We start from the raw sequence: 19,319 nt of genomic DNA, 5'->3' as shown, positions 1-19,319 counted from the left end.
ACCAGGGCTGGAGGGCAGGAGGAGGAGGAGGATACATGTTTGGCCGGGTCACTGATTCTGTCCCAGACTTTCACCTTCAGCTTTAATTGGATTTGGGTCAGAATCCAATGACTGAAGTGAACGCAGTGTGAACTGGGAGTGTGTCAGGCCCTTGTGGTAGAATCATAGAATCATAGAAGTTTACAACATGGAAACAGGCCCTTCGGCCCAACATGTCCATGTCGCCCAGTTTCTCCCACTAAGCTAGTCCCAGTTGCCTGCACTTGGCCCATATCCCTCTATACCCATCTTACCCATGTAACTGTCCAAATGCTTTTTAAAAGACAAAATTGTACCCGCCTCTACTACTGCCTCTGGCAGCTCGTTCCAGACACTCACCACCCTTTGAGTGAAAAAATTGCCCCTCTGGACCCTTTTGTAACTCTCCCCTCTCACCTTAAATCTATGCCCCCTCGTTATAGACTCCCCTACCTTTGGGAAAAGATTTTGACTATCTACCTTATCTATGCCCCTCATTATTTTATAGACTTCTATAAGATCACCCCTAAACCTCCTACTCTCCAGGGAAAAAAGTCTCAGTCTATCCAACCTCTCCCTGTAAGTCAAACCATCAAGTCCCGGTAGCATCCTAGTAAATCTTTTCTGCACTCTTTCTAGTTTAATAATATCCTTTCTATAATAGGGTGACCAGAACTGTACACAGTATTCCAAGTGTGGCCTTACTAATGTCTTGTACAACTTCAACAAGACCTTCAGTGCACCCTTCAGTGTAAGCAGTGCCACACTCATTGGCATAGGTGGCAGAATGCCCGCTGGCGTTCACGATGCCACAGCTGTGAAACCATGCCCTTATTCTCTTTGCCGAATCCCATCCCCCTGTTCCAGTGCTTGAGTTACGATCCCATGGCTTTATTTGAAGAGTACCCAGGAGTTCTTGGATTTTGGACTTCTAGGCCTTGGAGAGGGTGCAGAGGAGATTTACTAGAATGGTACCAGGGATGAGGGACTTCAATTATGTGGAGAGACTGGAGAAGCTGGGGTTGTTCTCCTTAGAGCAGAGAAGGTTAAGGGGAGATTTAATAGAGGTGTTCAAAATGATATGGGGTTTTTGATAGAGTAAATGGGGAGAAACTGTTTCCAGGGCAGGTGGGCCGGTAACCAGAGAACACAGATTTAAGATAATTGGCAATTTTACTCAGCGAGTTGTTACGATCTGGAACGCGCTGCCCGAAAGGGCGGTGGAAGCAGATTCAATAGTAACTTCCAAAAGGGAATTGGATAAATACTTGAAAAGGAAAAATTTGCAGGGCTCTGGGGGAAAGAACGGGGGGGAGCGGGACTAATTGGAGAGCTCTTTCAAAGAGCCGGCAGAGATACGATGGGCCGAATGGCCTCCTTCTGTGCTCCATGATTGTCGTCGCCTGCTGTCCCCTCAATCGGGGATAGTCAGCGCTCAGCCCTCGCGCTCCCTGCGCCCATGTGGTCCTGCCAACATCATTGTGGGCTGGGCACCGTTAATTGCACCCCTCGACCGACCCACCGGGGGAGGTGCTTTGAGCAATGTGGAGCAGGATGGCCGCCCCAATGGTCCGGGTATGAGGATAACACGGCGAGTTGTTACGATCTGGAACGCGCTGCCTGAAAGGGCGGTGGAAGTAGATTCAATAGTAACTTTCAAAAGGGGAATTGGATAAATACCTGAAGGAGAAAAAATTTGCAGGGCTATGGGGGAAAGGGCAGGGGGGAGTGGGACTAATCGGATAGCTCTTTCAAAGAGCCGGCACAGGCACAATGGGCCAAGCGGCCTCCTTCTGTGCTGTATCATTCTACGAACACCCGTCATTCCAAAACCTTCGCCCTGATTCTGCCCCTCGGACAGCACTCACCGGTCTCTGCCGCCGCCACCAACCCCCCCACTCTTTTCCCTCACCTTTGCCCCCTGGGGTGCAAAGGTGAGCAAGGTCGGCTCACTAGTGCCTGCTGCACTCCTCCAAATGGCCGAGTCTTGCGGAGTCTTGGGCTGTTTTCTCCCCTCAGACATGCCGCTTGGTTGCGTCGAGTGCAGCAATGACAGGCAGGTGATTAACGGCCCCACTGTCTCCGATACAGGAAACTACAATGGAATCAAGTCTGACGACAATCGCAAACCCGACGGTGATGACACTGATAGCTTTGAGGATCTAGGAGCCAGTTGGCTGGTGCCAGGCACCGACACTCAGTAAGTGCAAATTTTTAATCTACTTATTGGATAATAGCCTCGCTGCTGCTGCACTTTTATTCCCTGATGCTTCGAGATTTCCATTAAATATAAGAAGCGTATCTCATTTTTAAACACAGGATGCAGCTCCCCCACTGGGTCCGGCATTTAGTCCGCTACCCAATGTAAGGTTCTAACTAACGCCTCGTCTTACTAATCAATGGGTTCGAGAGCCCAGTGTCAGCAACTTTAACACTTTATTAAGGAATGTAAGATTAGCAGATGCTCTGCCCTCTACCGTAGCTTGTATTGATGAGTCAATCATTGTAAACACACAAGCCCCGCGCATCCGCATTGCTTACACAGAATCTTACAGCACAGAAGGAGGCTATTCGGCCAATCGTGCCTGTGCTGGCTCTTTGAAAGAGCTCTCCAATTAGTCCCACTCCCCCCTGCTCTTTCCCCAGAGCCCTGCATTTCTTTTTCCTATCCAATTCCCTTTTGAAAGTTACTATTGAATCTGCTTCCACCGCCCTTTCAGGCAGCGCGTTCCAGATCAGAACAACTCGCTGCGTAAAATTGCCAATTATCTTAAATCTGTGTCCTCTGGTTACCGGCCCTCCTGCCACTGGAAACAGTTTCTCCCTCTCTACTCTCTCAAAAACCCCATATCATTTTGAACACCTCTATTAAATCTCTTCCTAACCTCCTCTGCTCTCAGGAGAACAATCCCAGCCTCTCAAGACTCTCCACATAACTGGAGTCCCTCATCCCCAGGTACCCATTCTGGTCAATCTCTAGACATGTAGCCAGCCCTATGGATTGAATCTTGGTGTCTTACGTTCAAGCTGCCCACTCTGTACCAGAATGTTCTCACTTTTTATACCCCCTTCCGTAACACGCCTACTTTTGGTCACAAGATATGATCATCACATTCTCTCTGTTTGACAATTGGCAGAAACTGGTTCTATAATAACCCTCTAGACAGTAAGCCTCGTCCCTTATCACTTCAAGCTTGCTCTGTTCAGCACTTTCCCACTGTACTTTCACTGTAACCTTTCTTAATTACTTTAAATTTATACACTCTTACAGTCACGTGAGACAATTCTCATCTAAGAGTCTACTGTCTACAGGGACGCAATTAATTCCTACCCCAGCTGCTCTTATCTTGCTCAGCCTGCTTACTCTGCAAAGACATGTTTGAGACACATGCTGGACCTTCTATACTAGTCAACCCATCATTATTTCTGCTCATGTCAAGTTATCCTAACACCAGTCATTTTTCTACCATTACCCCTGAAACCTACACCTCCAGCGTCATAATGAGCTGTTCAAACCAGGGAGGCACTAGGTTCGATACCAGGTTTCTGGTGAGTTTGCAGATCTCGGCTCTACCCAGGTGTTACAAATGACCTCAGGGTCAGGGGAAGGGGGAAGGAGAAATCAACTAAGTTTTTCACATCTGATCACCACCCAGTGCCCCCCCCCAACCCCCAAGCCGAACGTGGTGTGAACATGGGTGGAGGACAGGATTGGGTTCGGCTGTGATACCCTCCAGGTTGAATAGACTGTTGAGACGCACCGCCTGGGTTCATACTTGGGTGAATTGATGGAGGGGCTGGTGGAATTGTACCACAACCAGGAGTCAACATTTACAGGAGGAGAGGGGGGGAGTGGGAGATTGGCCGTAATAGTAACTAGGAATCAACTAACATCCCCTTCGTGTACCAAACCGTTTCCCCTTCGTGTACCAAACCGTCTCCCCTTCGTGTACCAAACCGTCTCCCCTTCATGTACCAAACCGTCTCCCCTTCATGTACCAAACCGTCTCCCCTTCATGTACCAAACCGTCTCCCCTTCATGTACCAAACCGTTTCCCCTTCATGTACCAAACCGTTTCCCCTTCATGTACCAAACCGTTTCCGCTTCATGTACCAAACCGTTCCCCTTCATGTACCAAACCGTCTCCCCTTCATGTACCAAACCGTCTCCCCTTCATGTACCAAACCGTCTCCCCTTCATGTACCAAACCGTTTCCCCTTCATGTACCAAACCGTTTCCCCTTCATGTACCAAACCGTCTCCCCTTCATGTACCAAACCGTCTCCCCTTCATGTACCAAACCATGTCAGCTTCGTGTACCAAACTTTGTCCCCTTCGTGTACCAAACCATGTCCACTTCATGTACCAAACCATGTCCACTTCATGTACCAAACCATGTCCACTTCGTGTACCAAACCATGTCCACTTTGTGTACCAAACAACGTCTCCTTCATGTCCCAAACCGTGTCCCCTTCACACACTGAGACCGTGTCCTCTTTCCCAAAACTTATTTCATTCATTTAATCTGCAATATTCACAGGTGCTCACACGACGACCCTCCCTCAGACTGCGATGAAGACGAGTTCAAGGAGCCCTGGAGCTGCGGCTTCATCAAAGATCCGAACGGTAAGAGCCCGAAAGCACCCGTCACCACAGAGAGGGGATTAGCAGTGGGAGCAAGACCCTGTAAATTAGTGTCCGCACCCATAGGAATTATACAGATTGGAATCACTGGATACGCTGTCACAGTCCGACAGGATCTAGACACTCCAGAATCCTGGGATTCACCGTCACAGTCCTACCATTGACGGTCGTGCCTTCAGCTGTCTAGGTGCTAATCTTTGGAATTCCCTCCCTAAACCTCTCCTCCTTTAAGACGCTCTTTAAAACCTACCTCTTTGACCAAGCTTTAGGCCACCTGTCCTAATACCTCCTTATGTGTCTCGGAGTCAGTTTTTGTCGGATTATGCTCCTGTGAAGCGCCTTTTACTACGTTAAAGGTGCGATTTAAATGTTGTTGAGACTCGCCAGAGTGTTATCTGATCGAACGGTGTAAATTGAAGACCTATATTTTTCTCTCCATCCTTTCTCTGTTTAAGGCCCATTCAAGGAATGCAACAAGCAAATCCCTCCAGAGCAGTACTTCAAAGACTGCGTGTACGATATGTCCTGTGCGACGAACGATGAGATGGCGTCGCTCTGCTTCGCCCTGCAGTCCTACGCAGCCATCTGCGCCCAGGCCGGAGTCCCCGTAACCTGGAGAAACAAGACCTTCTGCCGTAAGTAGCTCTTTTGGCCTCTCGGCAACCCCTTCCCCCGACCCCGCCCCCTCAAAGTGTTCAGTGGTTCAGTCAGTTGAAAATGCGAGACAGATTCTTTTCCTCTGATACAGTGTCAAAACCGACAGAGGCACTTCTCTGCACTCCACGAAGGGGAATAACCTCTCGGTGCAAGGCACTGTGCACGCAAACCTACATCAGAGTACTCCTGCTTTCCTGTTTATACTCCCTGGCGTATGAAGGGAACGGTTTCACTCATAGGAACATATAGGAACATTGGAACAGGAGTAGGCCATTCAGCCCCTCGTGCCCGCTCCGCCATTTGATAAGATCATGGCTGATCTGTGATCTAACTCCATATACCCGCCTTTGGCCCATATCCCTTAATACCTTTGGTTGCCAAAAAGCTATCAATCTCAGATTTAAATTTAGCAATTGAGCTCGTATCAATTGCCGTTTGCGGAAGAGAGTTCCAAACTTCGACCACCCTTTGTGTGTAGAAGTGTTTTCTAATCTCACTCCTGAAAGGTCTGGCTCTAATTTTTAGACTGTGCCCCCTACTCCTAGAATCCCCAACCAGCGGAAATAGTTTCTCTCTATCCACCCTATCCGTTCCCCTTAATAGCTTATAAACTTCGATCAGATCACCCCTTCACCTTCGAAACTCTAGAGAATACAACCCCAATTTGTGTAATCTCTCCTCGTAACTTAACCCTTGAAGTCTGGGTATCATTCTAGTAAACCTACGCTGCACTCCCTCCAAGGTCAATATGTCCTTCCGAAGGTGCGGTGCCCAGAACTGCTCACAGTACTCCAGGTGCAGTCTAACCAGGGTTTTGTATAGCTGCAGCATAACTTCTGCCCCCTTGTACTCTAGTCCTCTAGATATAAAGGAGAGTCCACCTGCAAACGATCAGAGCCACTCAATGTAAAAAGGGCAGTTACCTCTCTCACCAGAAGGCAGGACAGCTGTTGAAAAGAAAAACTTACATTTATATAGCGCATTTCACGGTCCTCAGGACGTCCCAAAGTGCATCACAACCAGTGAATCCCTTTTTTTGAAGTGTAGTCGCTCTTGTAATGTAGGAAACGCAGCAGCCAATTTGCGCACAGCAAGATCCCGCAATCAGCGATGAAATGAATGGCTAATCTATTTTTAACATTGTTGGTCAAGGGATAAACATTGGCCCGGGACATTGGGAGAACTCCCCTGCTCTTCTTCGAAATAGTGGCCGTGGGATCTTTTACATCCACCTGAGAGGGGCAGACAAGGCTGTGGTTTAGCTTCTCATCTGAAAAAAACTGTACCTCCGACAGTGCAGCACTCCCTCAGTATTGCACTGGGAGTGTCAGCCTGGACTACATGTTCAAGCCTCTGGAGTGGGATGTGAACCCACGATCGTCTCAGAGGCGAGAGTGCTACCCACCGAACCACAGCTGACACATCTGTGGGGGTGGAACCAGCCAGAGTCAACAGAGGCGCTTTGAGGATTCATATGCTACAGCTCTGGTTGATAGCCTTTGCGATCGTGGGGTATTCTTAGAGGATTTTCCCTCGGGACATTCAGGGGGTGATGTCAGGAAGCACTTCTTCACACAAAGGGGAGTGGAAATCTGGAACTCTCTCCCCCAAAAAGCTGTCGAGGCTGGGGGTCAATTGAAAATTTCAAAACTGAGATTGATAGATTTTTGTTGGGTAAGGGTATTAAGGGTTACGGAACCAAGGCGGGTAGATGGAGTTAAGATGCAGATCAGCCCATGATCTAATTGAATGGCGGAACAGGCTCGAGGGGCTGAATGGCCTCCTCCTGTTCCTATATTCCTGTGCGTGTAAAGTCTCTATTGTCTGGCATTTTTTTACCCCTCTTCCCTCGACAGCCCTGAGCTGCCCGGCCGGCAGTCACACCGACCCCTGGGGCAGCGCCGCCCCCCTCAGTTGAATAGCCCGGTATCCCGCGTCCGTCTTTCGGTGGATTCGTTCCTGTGGTTAGTACGGCCGTCGCGTCCCAATTGTTATCGCTTCCTCCTCCGTTGTCAAATGTTTAAACCATTCCTCTCTTCTCCCTCGACAGCCCTGAGCTGCCCGGCCGGCAGTCACTACGACCCCTGCGGCAGCGCCTGCCCCTCGTCCTGCACCGACTTGGCGGCTCCCAACGACTGCGGCAGGCCCTGCGTTGAGAGCTGCGTCTGCGACCACGGATACGTGCTGAGCGGAGACCAATGCGTCGCCTTCAGTCAGTGCGGCTGCGTGGACGCGGAGAGGAATTACCGGCTGGTGAGTGGTCTGCGCTTGCTGAGGACAAACCCGGTTAATCCGTCACCGGCTGACGGGGGCACAATGAGGAGTAACGTCAGTATTGGGTTTAGGTTCTAACTAACTGAGAGGTGGAACACAAAGGGGTGGAAGTTATGTTACAGTCATATAAAGCTCTGGTCAGACCCCATCTATTGCTTTTTGTGGGAGAGAGTTCCACACTTCTGCCACCCTTTGTGTGAAGAAGTGTTTCCCGACTTCTCTCCTGAATGGCCTGGCTCTGATTTTAAGGTTATATCCCCTTATCCTAAACTCCCCCACCAGCGTAAAAAGTTTCTCTCTTTCCACCCTATCTATTCCTTTCAAAATCCTAGAAGTCTTGATCAAATCACCCCTTAACCATCTATATTCCAGGGAATACAAGCCTAGTTTGTGTAATTTCGTCTCATAATCTAACCCTTGGAGCCCTGGTAACATTCAGGTGAATCTGCACTGCACTCCTTCCAGGGCCAATATATCCTTTCTGGGTTGCGGTGCCCAGAACTGTACACAGTGCTCCAGAGGTGATCTAACCAGGGCTTTGTATAGCTGTAGCAAAACTTCCTACAAGTTACAAAGACTAACATTCCATTAGCCTTTTTGATGATTTTTTTGTACCTGACTACTACATTTTAGTGATCTGTGTACAAGGACCCCTAAATCTCTTTGGACCTCCACTGTTCCTAACTTTTCACCATTTAAAAAATACTCAGATCTGTCCTTTTTTGGTCCAGAATGGGTGACCTCACACTTACCTGCATTGAAATCTATTTGCCACAGCTTTGCCCACTCACTTATTCTATCAATGTGTCTTTGTAATTTTATGCTCCCGTCTACACTACTTACTATGCCACCAATCTTTGTGTCATCAGCAAACTTGGATATATGGCTCTCTATTGTGTTATCTAAGTCATTAATAAATATAGTGACTAGTTGAGACCCCAGCACAGATCCTTATGGGACACCACTAGTCACTTCCTTCCAATTCGAGTACATACTCATTATTCCTACTCTCTGTCTTCTGCTGCCTTCCCAATCTCCTAACCAGGTCAATAATTTGCCTTCAATTCCATGAGCTTTAATTTTAGCTAACAGTCTCTTATGTGGAACTTTATCGAATGCCTTCTGGAAGTCCATATAATCTACATCCATAGACATTCCCCTGTCCACTACTTTAGTTATTTCTTCAAAAAATTCAATTAGACATGACCCACCCTTTACAAAGCCATGTTGCCTCTCTCTAATCAGCTCAAATTTCTTTAAGTGCTCAGTCACGCTGTCCTTAATTAGAGATTCCAATAACTTCCCCACAACAGATGTTGGACTAACAGGTCTATAATTTCCTGGTCTGTCTCTCTCTCTCACCTTTCTTAAATAATGGAGTTACATTTGCAATTTTCCAATGTAAAGGGAGAATTCCTGAATCAAGGGAGCTTTGGAAGATTATGGCTAAAGCATCTGCAATTTCCTCACCTACTTCCCTTAAAACTCTGGGGTGGCAGCCATCGATTTGTCAGTCTTTAGTGCCATTATTTTTTTCTAATACTGTTTTCTTGCTTACGTTAGCTTTAGTGAGTTCCAGTCATTGATTCATTATTAGTTTGTCTGGAATGTCAAGTATATTATCCTCTTTCTCTCCTGTGAAGACTGACACCAAGTAATTATACTAATTGATGTGTTTAAGATGATTAAAGGAATTGATAGAGTAGATAAAAACTATTTCCTCTGTTGGGAAGTCCAGAACAAAGGGGGCATAGCTAGGCCGTTCAGGAGTGAAGTCAGGAAGCACTTCTTCACACAAAGGGGAGTGGGAATCTATGATTCTCTCCCTTGGTGGTCCTGCTCCGTGGGGCGTGGCCCCTTTCACGGAGGTCCCTCAATAGAAACAAAAACCCCGCAGATCCCCCCCCCCCCCCCACCGATGGCTCTGTGCCCTGAGCCGGGAAGGCTCCCCCAGGTTCGATTCCGAGCCCGCGTTAGCTGACCCGGAGCAGGAATTGGAACGGCACAGTCCACCTCACCATTCTCGTGGGGAGCAAAATCCGTCGGGAATACCCGTTCTTCGCTGCTGTCCAGCCAGGCCACCCGGAATGCAGGTGCAAGGATTTCACCTCTGGATAGGAGCAGACTGGGAAGTGATGCACTCACGGTTGAGTAGCCCACTGACGCTCACGTGTCGAGGCTTACAATCGAAGAATGACTACTTGGGTGAGGTGTATGGGGGGGGGTGGGAGAAGGGGGCAGTCGCTGTCGGTGAAACCTCCCCCAGCAAAGGTCAGGGATTTTAGGGGAGGAGAGGAGAACAACAGAAATTTGTATTTATATAGCGCCTTAAACGTCCCCAAGGCACTTCACAGGAGCGATTATCAGACAAAACTTGACACCGAGCCACATAAGGAGATATTAGGGCAGGTGACCAAAAGCTTGGTCAAAGAGATAGGTTTTAAGGAGCGTCTTAAACGAGGAGAGAGAGGCGGAGAGGTTTAAGGAGGGAATTCCAGAGCTTAGGGCCCAGGCAGCTGAAGGCCCGGCCGCCGATGGTGGAGCGATGGAAATCGGGGATGCACAAGAGGCAAGAATTGGAGGAGCGCAGAGATCTCGGAGGGCGGTAGGGCTGATGGAGGTTACAGAGATAGGGAGGGGGCGAGGCCGCGGAGGGATTTGAACGCGTGGATGAGAATTTTAAAATCGAGGCATTGCCGGACCGGGAGCCAATGTAGGTCAGCGAGCACAGGGAGGGTGATGGGTGAACGGGACTCGGCGCGAGTTAGGATACGGGGGCAGCAGAAAGGGGAGGGAGAGGAAATAACAAAATAACCAGTGTCCCTGTTACTGTCCGACAGCTGGGAGAGAACTGGATCACGACCGGGAACTGCACGGAACGCTGCACCTGCTCCGGCCCCAGCAACATAACCTGCACGGAGTGGGAGTGCGGCCCTCAGGAGATGTGCGGAGTGCAGGACGGGGAACTGGACTGTCACACAACAGGTCAGTGATGAGGTGAAGTGCAAATGGGAATGAGTTCTGCAACTCAACGAGATCACCTTTAAAGTCGGCACTGGTGGTGCCTTCAGTTTCGGCGTCCTGACCAATATTTATCCCTCGACCAGCATCACTGAAAAAGATTATCTGGTCATTCATCACGTCGCTGTTTGTGGGATCTTGCTGTGCGCAAATTGGCTGCCGCGTTTCCTACATTGCAACAGTGATTACACTTCAAAAAGCACTTCATTGGCTTGAGGGAGAGCTTTACTCTGTAACTAACCCGTGCTGTACCTGCCCTGGGATTGTTTGATGGGACAGTGTAGAGGGAGCTTTACTCTGTATCTAACCCGTGCTGTACCTGCCCTGGGAGTGTTTGATGGGACAGTGTAGAGGGAGCTTTACTCTGTATCTAACACGTGCTGTACCTGCCCTGGGAGTGTTTGATGGGACAGTGTAGAGGGAGCTTTACTCTGTATCTAACCCGTGCTGTACCTGCCCTGGGAGTGTTTGATGGGACAGTGTAGAGGGAGCTTTACTCTGTAACTAACCCGTGCTGTACCTGCCCTGGGAGTGTTTGATGGGACAGTGTAGAGGGAGCTTTACTCTGTATCTAACCCGTGCTGTACCTGCCCTGGGAGTGTTTGATGGGACAGTGTAGAGGGAGCTTTACTCTGTAAATAACCCAATGGTTTACAAACTTTTCTGTATGGATAGATCCCTGCAAATACAGACACCCCCTGTAAATACTGACACACTCCCAGGGACCCCCTGCAAATATAAACATACTCCCAGGGACCCCCTGTAAATATTAACACATGCCCTGGGTCCCTCTGTAAATATTAATACACTTCCAGAGACCCCCAGTATATTAATACACTCACAGGGACCCTCTGTCCTAACTTCAGAAAGTCAGTATCCCCACACAAAGGAAAACAGTGCTCTCATTGCAGAAAATGGGTTTTACTGTTGAACAGCCACAGAAATAAATCAACAAATATAGAAATCTGGGGATCCCAGTTTGAAATCCCAGCTTGAGTACTGTGTACAGTTCTGGTCACCGTCACAGGAAAGATGTGACTGCACTAGGGAGGGTACAGAGGAGATTTACGAGGGTGTTGCCAGGACTGGAGAATTTTAGCTATGAGGAAAGATCGGAGAGGCTGGGGTTGTTTTCATTGGAACAGAGGAAGCTGAGGGGAGATTTAATTGAGGTGTACAAAATTATGACGGGACTAGATAGAGTGGAGAGGGAGGACCTATTTCCCTTAGCGGAGGGGTCAGTGACCAGGGGGCATAGATTTAAAGCGATTGGTAGAAGGGTTAGAGGGGAGCTGAGGAGAAATGTTTTCACCCAGAGGGTGGTGGGGGTCTGGAACTCACTGCCTGAAAGGGAGGTAGAGGCAGAAACCCTCAACTCATTTAAAAAGTACTTGGATGTGCACTTGAAGTGCTGTAACCTACAGGGCTACGGACCAAGAGCTGGAAAGTGGGATTAAGATGGATAGCTCTTTTTTGGCGGGCGCGGACACGATGGGCTGAATGGCCTCCTTCTGTGCCGTAAATTTCTATGATTCTATGAAAACCTCTGGTTTACACAAAGCATAACAGCACCACATGGTGGCAGAACATATATGTTACAGGAAGAATAATTTCAAGTAAAGTGCTCATAATAAAAGGGCCAGGTAATACCCTACCATTGATCCTGTAAAGGGAACTGAATGTTCTCACTCCTGTCCCTTTAATGAAGAAACACATTCCCACCATCACTCCCAAAGGGAAGTCAGCATTCCTGCAACTCCCCCCACGATTGTGCCTTGACTGTGAAGTTTGACTGAAAGAAAGAACTTGCATTTATATAGCGCCTTTCACAACCCCAAAGCGCTTTACAGCCAACGAAGTGCTTTTGAAGCGTAGTCACTGTTGTAATGTAGGAAACGCGGCAGCCAATTCGCGCACAGCAAGATCCCAGAAACAGCAATGTGACAGTGACCAGATAATCTGTTTTAGTGATGTTGGTTGTGGGATAAATATTAGCCCCGGGACACCAGGGAGAACTCCCCCTGCTCTGGAATCTTTTACATCCACCTGAGAGGGGCAGACGGGGCCTCGGTTTAACGTCTGATCCGAAAAACTGAACCTCCAACAGTGCAGCGCTCCCTCGGTATTGCACTGGGAGCGTCGGCCTGGGATGATGTGCCCCACGACCTTCATGATCTCAGAGGTGAGAGTGCTGCCCGCTCCCCAACAGAGGCTTAATTTCCTCTGGTGCCCTTAAAATTCACCATTTTAATGTTATTTGTCAATCCGTTTATTTTAAAATTTCAGATCAAGGAGTTTTAAGTAAACGTATTAAACAGAGGAAATGAAACTCCCGTTAATTCATTCTAACTTTACCTTATCAGAAGAGCTTTGGTTAAGAGTTGGGGATATTGAAGGAGAATTCTCACAAGAATAAATTAATAAACCTCGCACTCCAACCAGTGAAACCAGAGTCGAAGGCAGCACAGGTCGGGGGGTGGATAGGGGGGCAGAGGGTAAGATCATAACACTCTAGTCCCGATTCTCCAACTCGAGGTCCCTTTGGGTGTGGCTCCTCACAGGGAGTGCATAATTAACCTGCCCTCTGGAACATGTCACTCTCACTGTTGGGCCCCTAACCCTGAGGTCTCTGAGCTATATTTACCCTGTGTCTTCTGTACCGGTGTGTTTCATCTGCACGAGCTGTGCAAAACCCGTCGTGATTTTTTTTTAATGAAATGAACTTAAGGTTGGTGAAAATTCCTCGTAATGCTTTACTTTTTTGACGGTGATCTTGGGGAGTGTGGCAATATTTGCAGGAGTGCCAGGAGCGTGTCAATATTTACAGGGGGTCCCCGAAGTGCATCAGTATTTGCAAGGAGTCCTGGGAGTGTGTCAGCATTTACAGGGTGCCCCCGGGAGTGCGTTAGTATTTACAGGGTGCCCCCTGGAGTGTGTCAGTATTTACAGGGGGTCCCCGGGAGTGTGTCAGTATTTACAGGGGGTCCCGGGAGTGTGTTAGTATTTACAGGGTGCCCCCTGGAGTGTGTCAGTATTTACAGGGGGGTCCCGGGAGTGTGTCAGTATTTACAGGGGGTCCCCGGGAGTGTGTCAGTATTTACAGGGGATCCCGGGAGTGTGTCAGTATTTACAAGGGGTCCCCGGGAGTGTGTCAGTATTTACAGGGGGTGCCGGGAGTGTGTCAGTATTTACAGGAGGTCCCCGGGAGTATGTCAGTATTGACAGGGGGTCCCCGTGAGTGTGTCAGTATTTACAGGGGGTGCCGGGAGTGTGTCAGTATTTACAGGGGGTCCCCGGGAGTGTGTCAGTATTTACAGGGGGCCCCTGGGAGTGTGTCAGTATTTACAGGGGGTCCCTGGGAGTGTGTCAGTATTTACAGGAGGTCCCCGGGAGTGAGATCAGTATTTACCAGGAGTCCCCGGGAGTGTGTCAGTATTTATAGGAGGTCCCCGGGAGTGTGTCAGTATTTACAGGGGGTCCCCGTGAGTGTGTCAGTATTTACAGGGGGGTCCCCGTGAGTGTGCCAGTATTTACAGGGGGGTCCCCGGGAGTGTGTTAGTATTTACAGGGGGTCCCCGGGATTGAGGCAATATTTACGGGGATCCCTGGGAGTGTGTCAGTATTTACAGGCGATCCCTGGGAGTGTGTCAATATCTTCAGGGCTGACTTCAAAGAAAAGGAATATTGGGAGAGTTACACCATTGCCAAAAGTTTAAAATGACCCCCTGGGTCCTTTTTTTTTTGAATACACCTCTTGTGAAGCGCATCAGGGCGTTTTTCTGCGGTAAAGACGCTGCATAGATGCGAGTTGTCGTCCTGACTGTTTATTGTTCTTGACCGTCTGTGCGTGTCCTCACGCAGGCTCCGCCTCCTGTCACGTTGCTGGCGACCCGCACTATTACACGTTCGACAACGCCATGCACACCTTCTTGGGGACCTGCACCTACACCCTGGTCACCACCTGCAACGCCACCATGGTCACTGCATTCACCATCAGCGCCAAGAACGAGGAGCGCGGCCTGCCTTATGCCTCCTACCTCAGCCTGGTCCATATCGACGTCTATGGTCTGCGTTTCACCATGAAGAAGAGCAGGAGGCTCCTGGTAGGTCTCAGTGGAATGGCATGCGTTCAGGGGATGGGTTGGTTTGTAGCGGTCGCGAGCAAGGCTGCGACCGATCTCGTGGATCGTTATAAAGAAAGGGATTGCATTTTTATCGCTGCATATAGTGACACCACTATTCCCGGCCAGAATGGAGATGATTGGGTAGTTCCCCCTTCAATCACGCCCGGAGACCGCACTGCTGTCAGTGACTGGGATTGATTTTACCGCATAGTAACTATCCTCCACTCTCTGCATTTTGCTGGAGAAATAATCCTGCTGTATTCGGGAGACTTTCTTTGCTGTAGTTTCGGTTAAATTCTGCTGTCTGTAAATCATGAGTAAATACGCTTGTCATCAAAGTTGTGAAGCCCGTGGAATAAAAGGGGCAGTGGCAGCATGGATACGAAATTGGCTAAGTGACTGGAAACAGAGAGTAGTGGTGAACGGTTGTTTTTCGGACTGGAGGGAGGTGTACAGTGGTGCTCCCCAGGGGTCGGTACTAGGACCGCTGCTTTTTTGATATATATTAATGACTTGGACCTGATTGTGCAGGGCACAATTTCCAAATCTGCAGGTGACACAAAACTTGGGAAGTGTAGTGAACAGTGAGGAGGATAGTGACAGACTTCAAGAGGATATAGACAGGGCGGACACGTGGCAGATGAAATTTAACGCAGAAAAGTGTGAAGTGATACATTTTGGTAGGAAGAACAAGGAAATGCAATATAAAGTAAAGGGTACAATTCTAAAAGGGGTACAGGAACACAGAGATCTGGGGGTTTATGTACACAAATCGTTGAAGGTAGCAGGGCAGGTTGAGAAAGCGGTTAAAAAAGCATGCAGGATCCTGGGCTTTATAAATAGAAGCATAGAGTACAAAAGCAAGGAAGTCATGATGAACCTTTATAAAAAACTGGTTTGGCCACAACTGGAGTATTGTGTCCAGTTCTGGGCACCGCACTTTAGGAAGGATGTGAAGGCCTTAGAGAGGGTGCAGAAGAGATTTACTAGAATGGTTCCAGGGATGAGGGACTTTAGTTACGTGGATAGACTGGAGAAGCTGGGGTTGTTCTCCTTGGAACAGAGACGGTTGCAAGAAGATTTGATAGAGGTATTCAAAATCATGAAGGGTCTAGACAGAGTAGATAGAGAGAAACTGTTCCCATTGGCGGAAAGGGTCAAGGACCAGAGGGCATAGATTTAAGGTGGTTGACAGAAGAACCAAAGGTGACATGAGGAAAAATATTTTTACACAGCGAGTGGTTGTGATCTGGAATGCACTGCCCGAGGCGGTGGTGGAGGCAGATTCAATCGTGGCCTTCGAAAGGGAATTGGACAAGTACTTGAAGGGAAAAAATTTGCAGGGCTACGGGGATAGGGCGGGGGAATGGGACCAGCTAGATTGCTTTTGCGGAGAGCTGGCACGGACTCGACGGGCCGAACGGCCTCCTTCTGTGCTGTAACCGTTCTATGATTCTGTGAAATGGACTCTGCTGTAATTCACAAGTAAATAGATTCTGTTTGCTGTAGTCCATGAGTAAATTAAAAGCACAAGTCCCGCCCCATCTCCAAATCATTGGCTGACACTGCGGTGTTACTATTCACTCCGCATTTATATAGTGCTTTTCACGATCTCAGGATGTCCCAAAGTGCTTCACAGCCAATGGAGTGCTTTTTTGAAGTGTAGTCACTGTTGTAAAGTAGGAAACATGCCAGCCAATTGGCGCACAGCAAGATCCCGCAAACAGAAATGAGGTCATGACTAGATAATCTGTTTTTCAGTGATGTTGGTTGAGGGATAAATATTGGCCCCAGGACACCGGGGAGAACTCTCCTGAGAAATAGTGCCATGGGATCGTTTACATCCACCTGAGTGGCCAGACAGGGCCGCGGTTTAACATCTCATCCGAAAGAGGACACCTCCGACAGTGCAGCTCCTCAGTACTGGCACTGGGAGCATCAGACTGGATTTTGTGCTCAAGTCTCTGGAGTGGGACTTGAATCCACGACCTTCTGACTCAGAGGCGAGAGTGCGGCCCACTGAGCCATGGCTGCGATGGGCGGAGTGGGGTGGGGTGGGGTGGGGGGGATCTGGACTTGGCCTCATCGCTCTCGGGTTGGGGAAGGGTCCCTGCTCCTGATCGCCATCCCAGTGACCCTCCCTCCCCCTTTGCTGTAAACCTGCAGGTGCGAGCTCAGTAGCCGAGGTCAGGATTGGGCTTGGCCGCGATGCCTCTTACAGTCGAATTGCCAACCGACACTCACACATGGAACTGCACCTCAGCACCGGACACAGGCAGACCGAAGGCACTTTTATGGTCTAAGTGTAACCGGTTCCTGGCATTCGCTGTACTCGGAAACATAAAACGGCCGGCCCAGCCTTGTCCCTCGTCAGCGGAGACCCACTCTCCTTGCGGCCTTGTGGGCTGCCACCTTCTCTCTATCTCTGGCCACTGTAGAAGAAAATAATTGGGTGGGAGGGAGAGCGAGAGAGAGTGCAGGCCTCAGGGGGCCGGTCAAGCACTGCCGTAGCAGCGAGCCGGCGCAGACGCGATGGGCCGAACAGTCTATTCCTGCGTTGGCAAACCTCTAACAGGCTTCTGCAGCTGCCTCGGAAGCGAGGCGAACGGGCCTCGGTTGTAAAAGTCCGGCGCTCACAGGCTCCTTGTCACTCTTGCCTTGCAGCTGGATAACAAGAAGATCAGGACGCCGTTCGAGGACCACATTAAAGGCATCAGCATCTACTCCAGTGGCATCTACAACGTCCTGGAGACCAGATTCGGGCTGATGGTCAGGTTCGACGGCAACAACCACCTTGAGATCAAGCTGCCGAACACGTACTATGGAAAGGTGAGAGGGGGCGTTCACCGTCCTCGGTGGCGTCCCTATAACGTGACGCGGTGCTACAGAACCCATGAGTGCGGTGACCCCATGTGGGTCACCCTTGATCTCGAACCACTTTTCCCAACAAGGCAGACTCCAGGCAGGAAAGGCTTGTTGATTGACAGCTCTTAGACGTAGAGAAGATGTTTCCACTTGTTGGGGGAGTTCAAAACTAGGGGCCCATAAATATAAGATAGTCACTAAGAAATCCAATAGGGAATTCAGGAGAAACTTCTTTATCCAGAGAGTGGTGAGAATGTGGAACTCGCTCCCACAAGGAGTAGTTGAGGTGAATAGCGGAGATGGATTTAAGGGTAAACACAGGAGGGAGAAAGGAATAGAAGGGTATGCTGATAGGGTGAGATGAAGTAGGGAGGGAGGAGGCTCGTGTGGAGCATAATCACCAGCATAGACCAGTTGGGCCGAATGGCCTGTTTCTGTGCAGTGAATTCTATGTAATTCTTTTTTAAAAATGAATTCGCAGGATGTGGGCATCGCTGGCAAGGCCGACATTTATTGCCCGTCCCCAGTCGCCCTGAGAAGGTGGTGATGGTGGGCCGCCTTCCTCCTGAGCCGCCGTGGCAGGTTTGATACGACTGCGTGGACTCGCTAGGCGACTTCAGGGGTTGGTTCAGAGTCAATCGGCTGTCTCACTCCAGTAAACATCTGTCTGTTCCAGGTGTGCGGTATGTGCGGTAATTTCAATAACAACGGCGCTGACGATCTTTTGATGCCCAACGGTCTCCCGGCTAACAACGTCACCCATTTCGGAAACAGCTGGAGGGTCGAAGGAGACAAAGACCCCCGGTAAGAGAACAAAGAAAGAACCTGCATTTATATGGCGCCTTTCATGACCTCAGGACGTCCCAAAGCGCTTTACAGCCAATGAAGTACTTTTGAAGTGTAGTCACTGTTGTAAGAAATGCAGCAGTTAATTTGCACACAGCAAAATCATAATAATCTGTTTTTAGTGATAAATATTGGCCCAGGACACCAGGCAGAACTCCCCCTGCTCTTCTTCCAATATTGCCATGGGGTCTTTTACGGCCACCTGAGAGGGCACTTGGGGTTTAACGTCTCGTCCAATAGACAGCACAGCACTCACACTCAGTGTTAGCACTGGGATTATGTGCTTGAGGGGGACTGAACCTACAACCTTCAGAAGCGAGAGCGCTACCCACTGAGCCGCAACAGAGGTGACAATTTAAGGTGGACGCGTGGGTCGCCAAGACCTGCGTCCGGTCGTTCGCTGCTGTCGCATCGCAGCCAATCGGTTCGGTCCCACACCTGTCGCCTGCCCTGGATGAGACCGGGGAAGCTGGAGTTTTAATCGTCCGGTGATGCCGGTGATGGGTTCCACTCACACCGGGTGCTGGGGGCAGTTCTTGGCAGGAAACGCACGAGTTTGGGGAAGTGCTGAGTTTGTGTCGGTATCGTATTTCTCAGACCTGCTTATAGAATACTGCACCCCAGGGGTGGGGGGGGGGGTGAACTCCCCCTGCTCTTCTTCCAATAGAGGCCGTGGGATCTTTTACGTCCACCCGAGAGAGGCGGACAGGGGCCTCGGTTTAACGTCTCATCCGAAAGACGGCACCTCCGACAGTGCAGCGCTCCCTCAGTACTGGCACTGGGAGTGTCGGCCTGGATTTTGTGCTGGAGCGGGGCTCGAACCTACGACCTCATAACTCAGCAGGCGCGGAGCGCTGCCCACTGACGCCT

The 19,319-nt window shown here is 49.5% G+C and overlaps 1 protein-coding gene across 1 annotated transcript in view; it reads left to right on the top strand.

Annotated features, from left to right (window-relative positions):
• Window positions 1–19,319, top strand: part of LOC137302306 (zonadhesin-like) — a 155,229-nt gene that overhangs the window by 107,852 nt on the left and 28,058 nt on the right. The window contains exons 60-67 of the mRNA XM_067971946.1: window positions 2,110–2,218; window positions 4,559–4,644; window positions 5,118–5,297; window positions 7,370–7,572; window positions 10,434–10,578; window positions 14,476–14,717; window positions 17,403–17,567; window positions 18,280–18,407. Of these exons, the coding sequence (XP_067828047.1) occupies window positions 2,110–2,218; window positions 4,559–4,644; window positions 5,118–5,297; window positions 7,370–7,572; window positions 10,434–10,578; window positions 14,476–14,717; window positions 17,403–17,567; window positions 18,280–18,407 (1,258 nt within the window). The remainder of the gene's footprint in view (window positions 1–2,109; window positions 2,219–4,558; window positions 4,645–5,117; window positions 5,298–7,369; window positions 7,573–10,433; window positions 10,579–14,475; window positions 14,718–17,402; window positions 17,568–18,279; window positions 18,408–19,319) is intronic.

The sequence above is a fragment of the Heptranchias perlo genome, chromosome 35 (assembly GCF_035084215.1).
Source record: "Heptranchias perlo isolate sHepPer1 chromosome 35, sHepPer1.hap1, whole genome shotgun sequence".
NCBI lineage: Eukaryota > Metazoa > Chordata > Chondrichthyes > Hexanchiformes > Hexanchidae > Heptranchias > Heptranchias perlo.
Note: the sequence above shows the minus strand (reverse complement) of the source record. Positions and strands in the feature narration are given on the sequence as shown.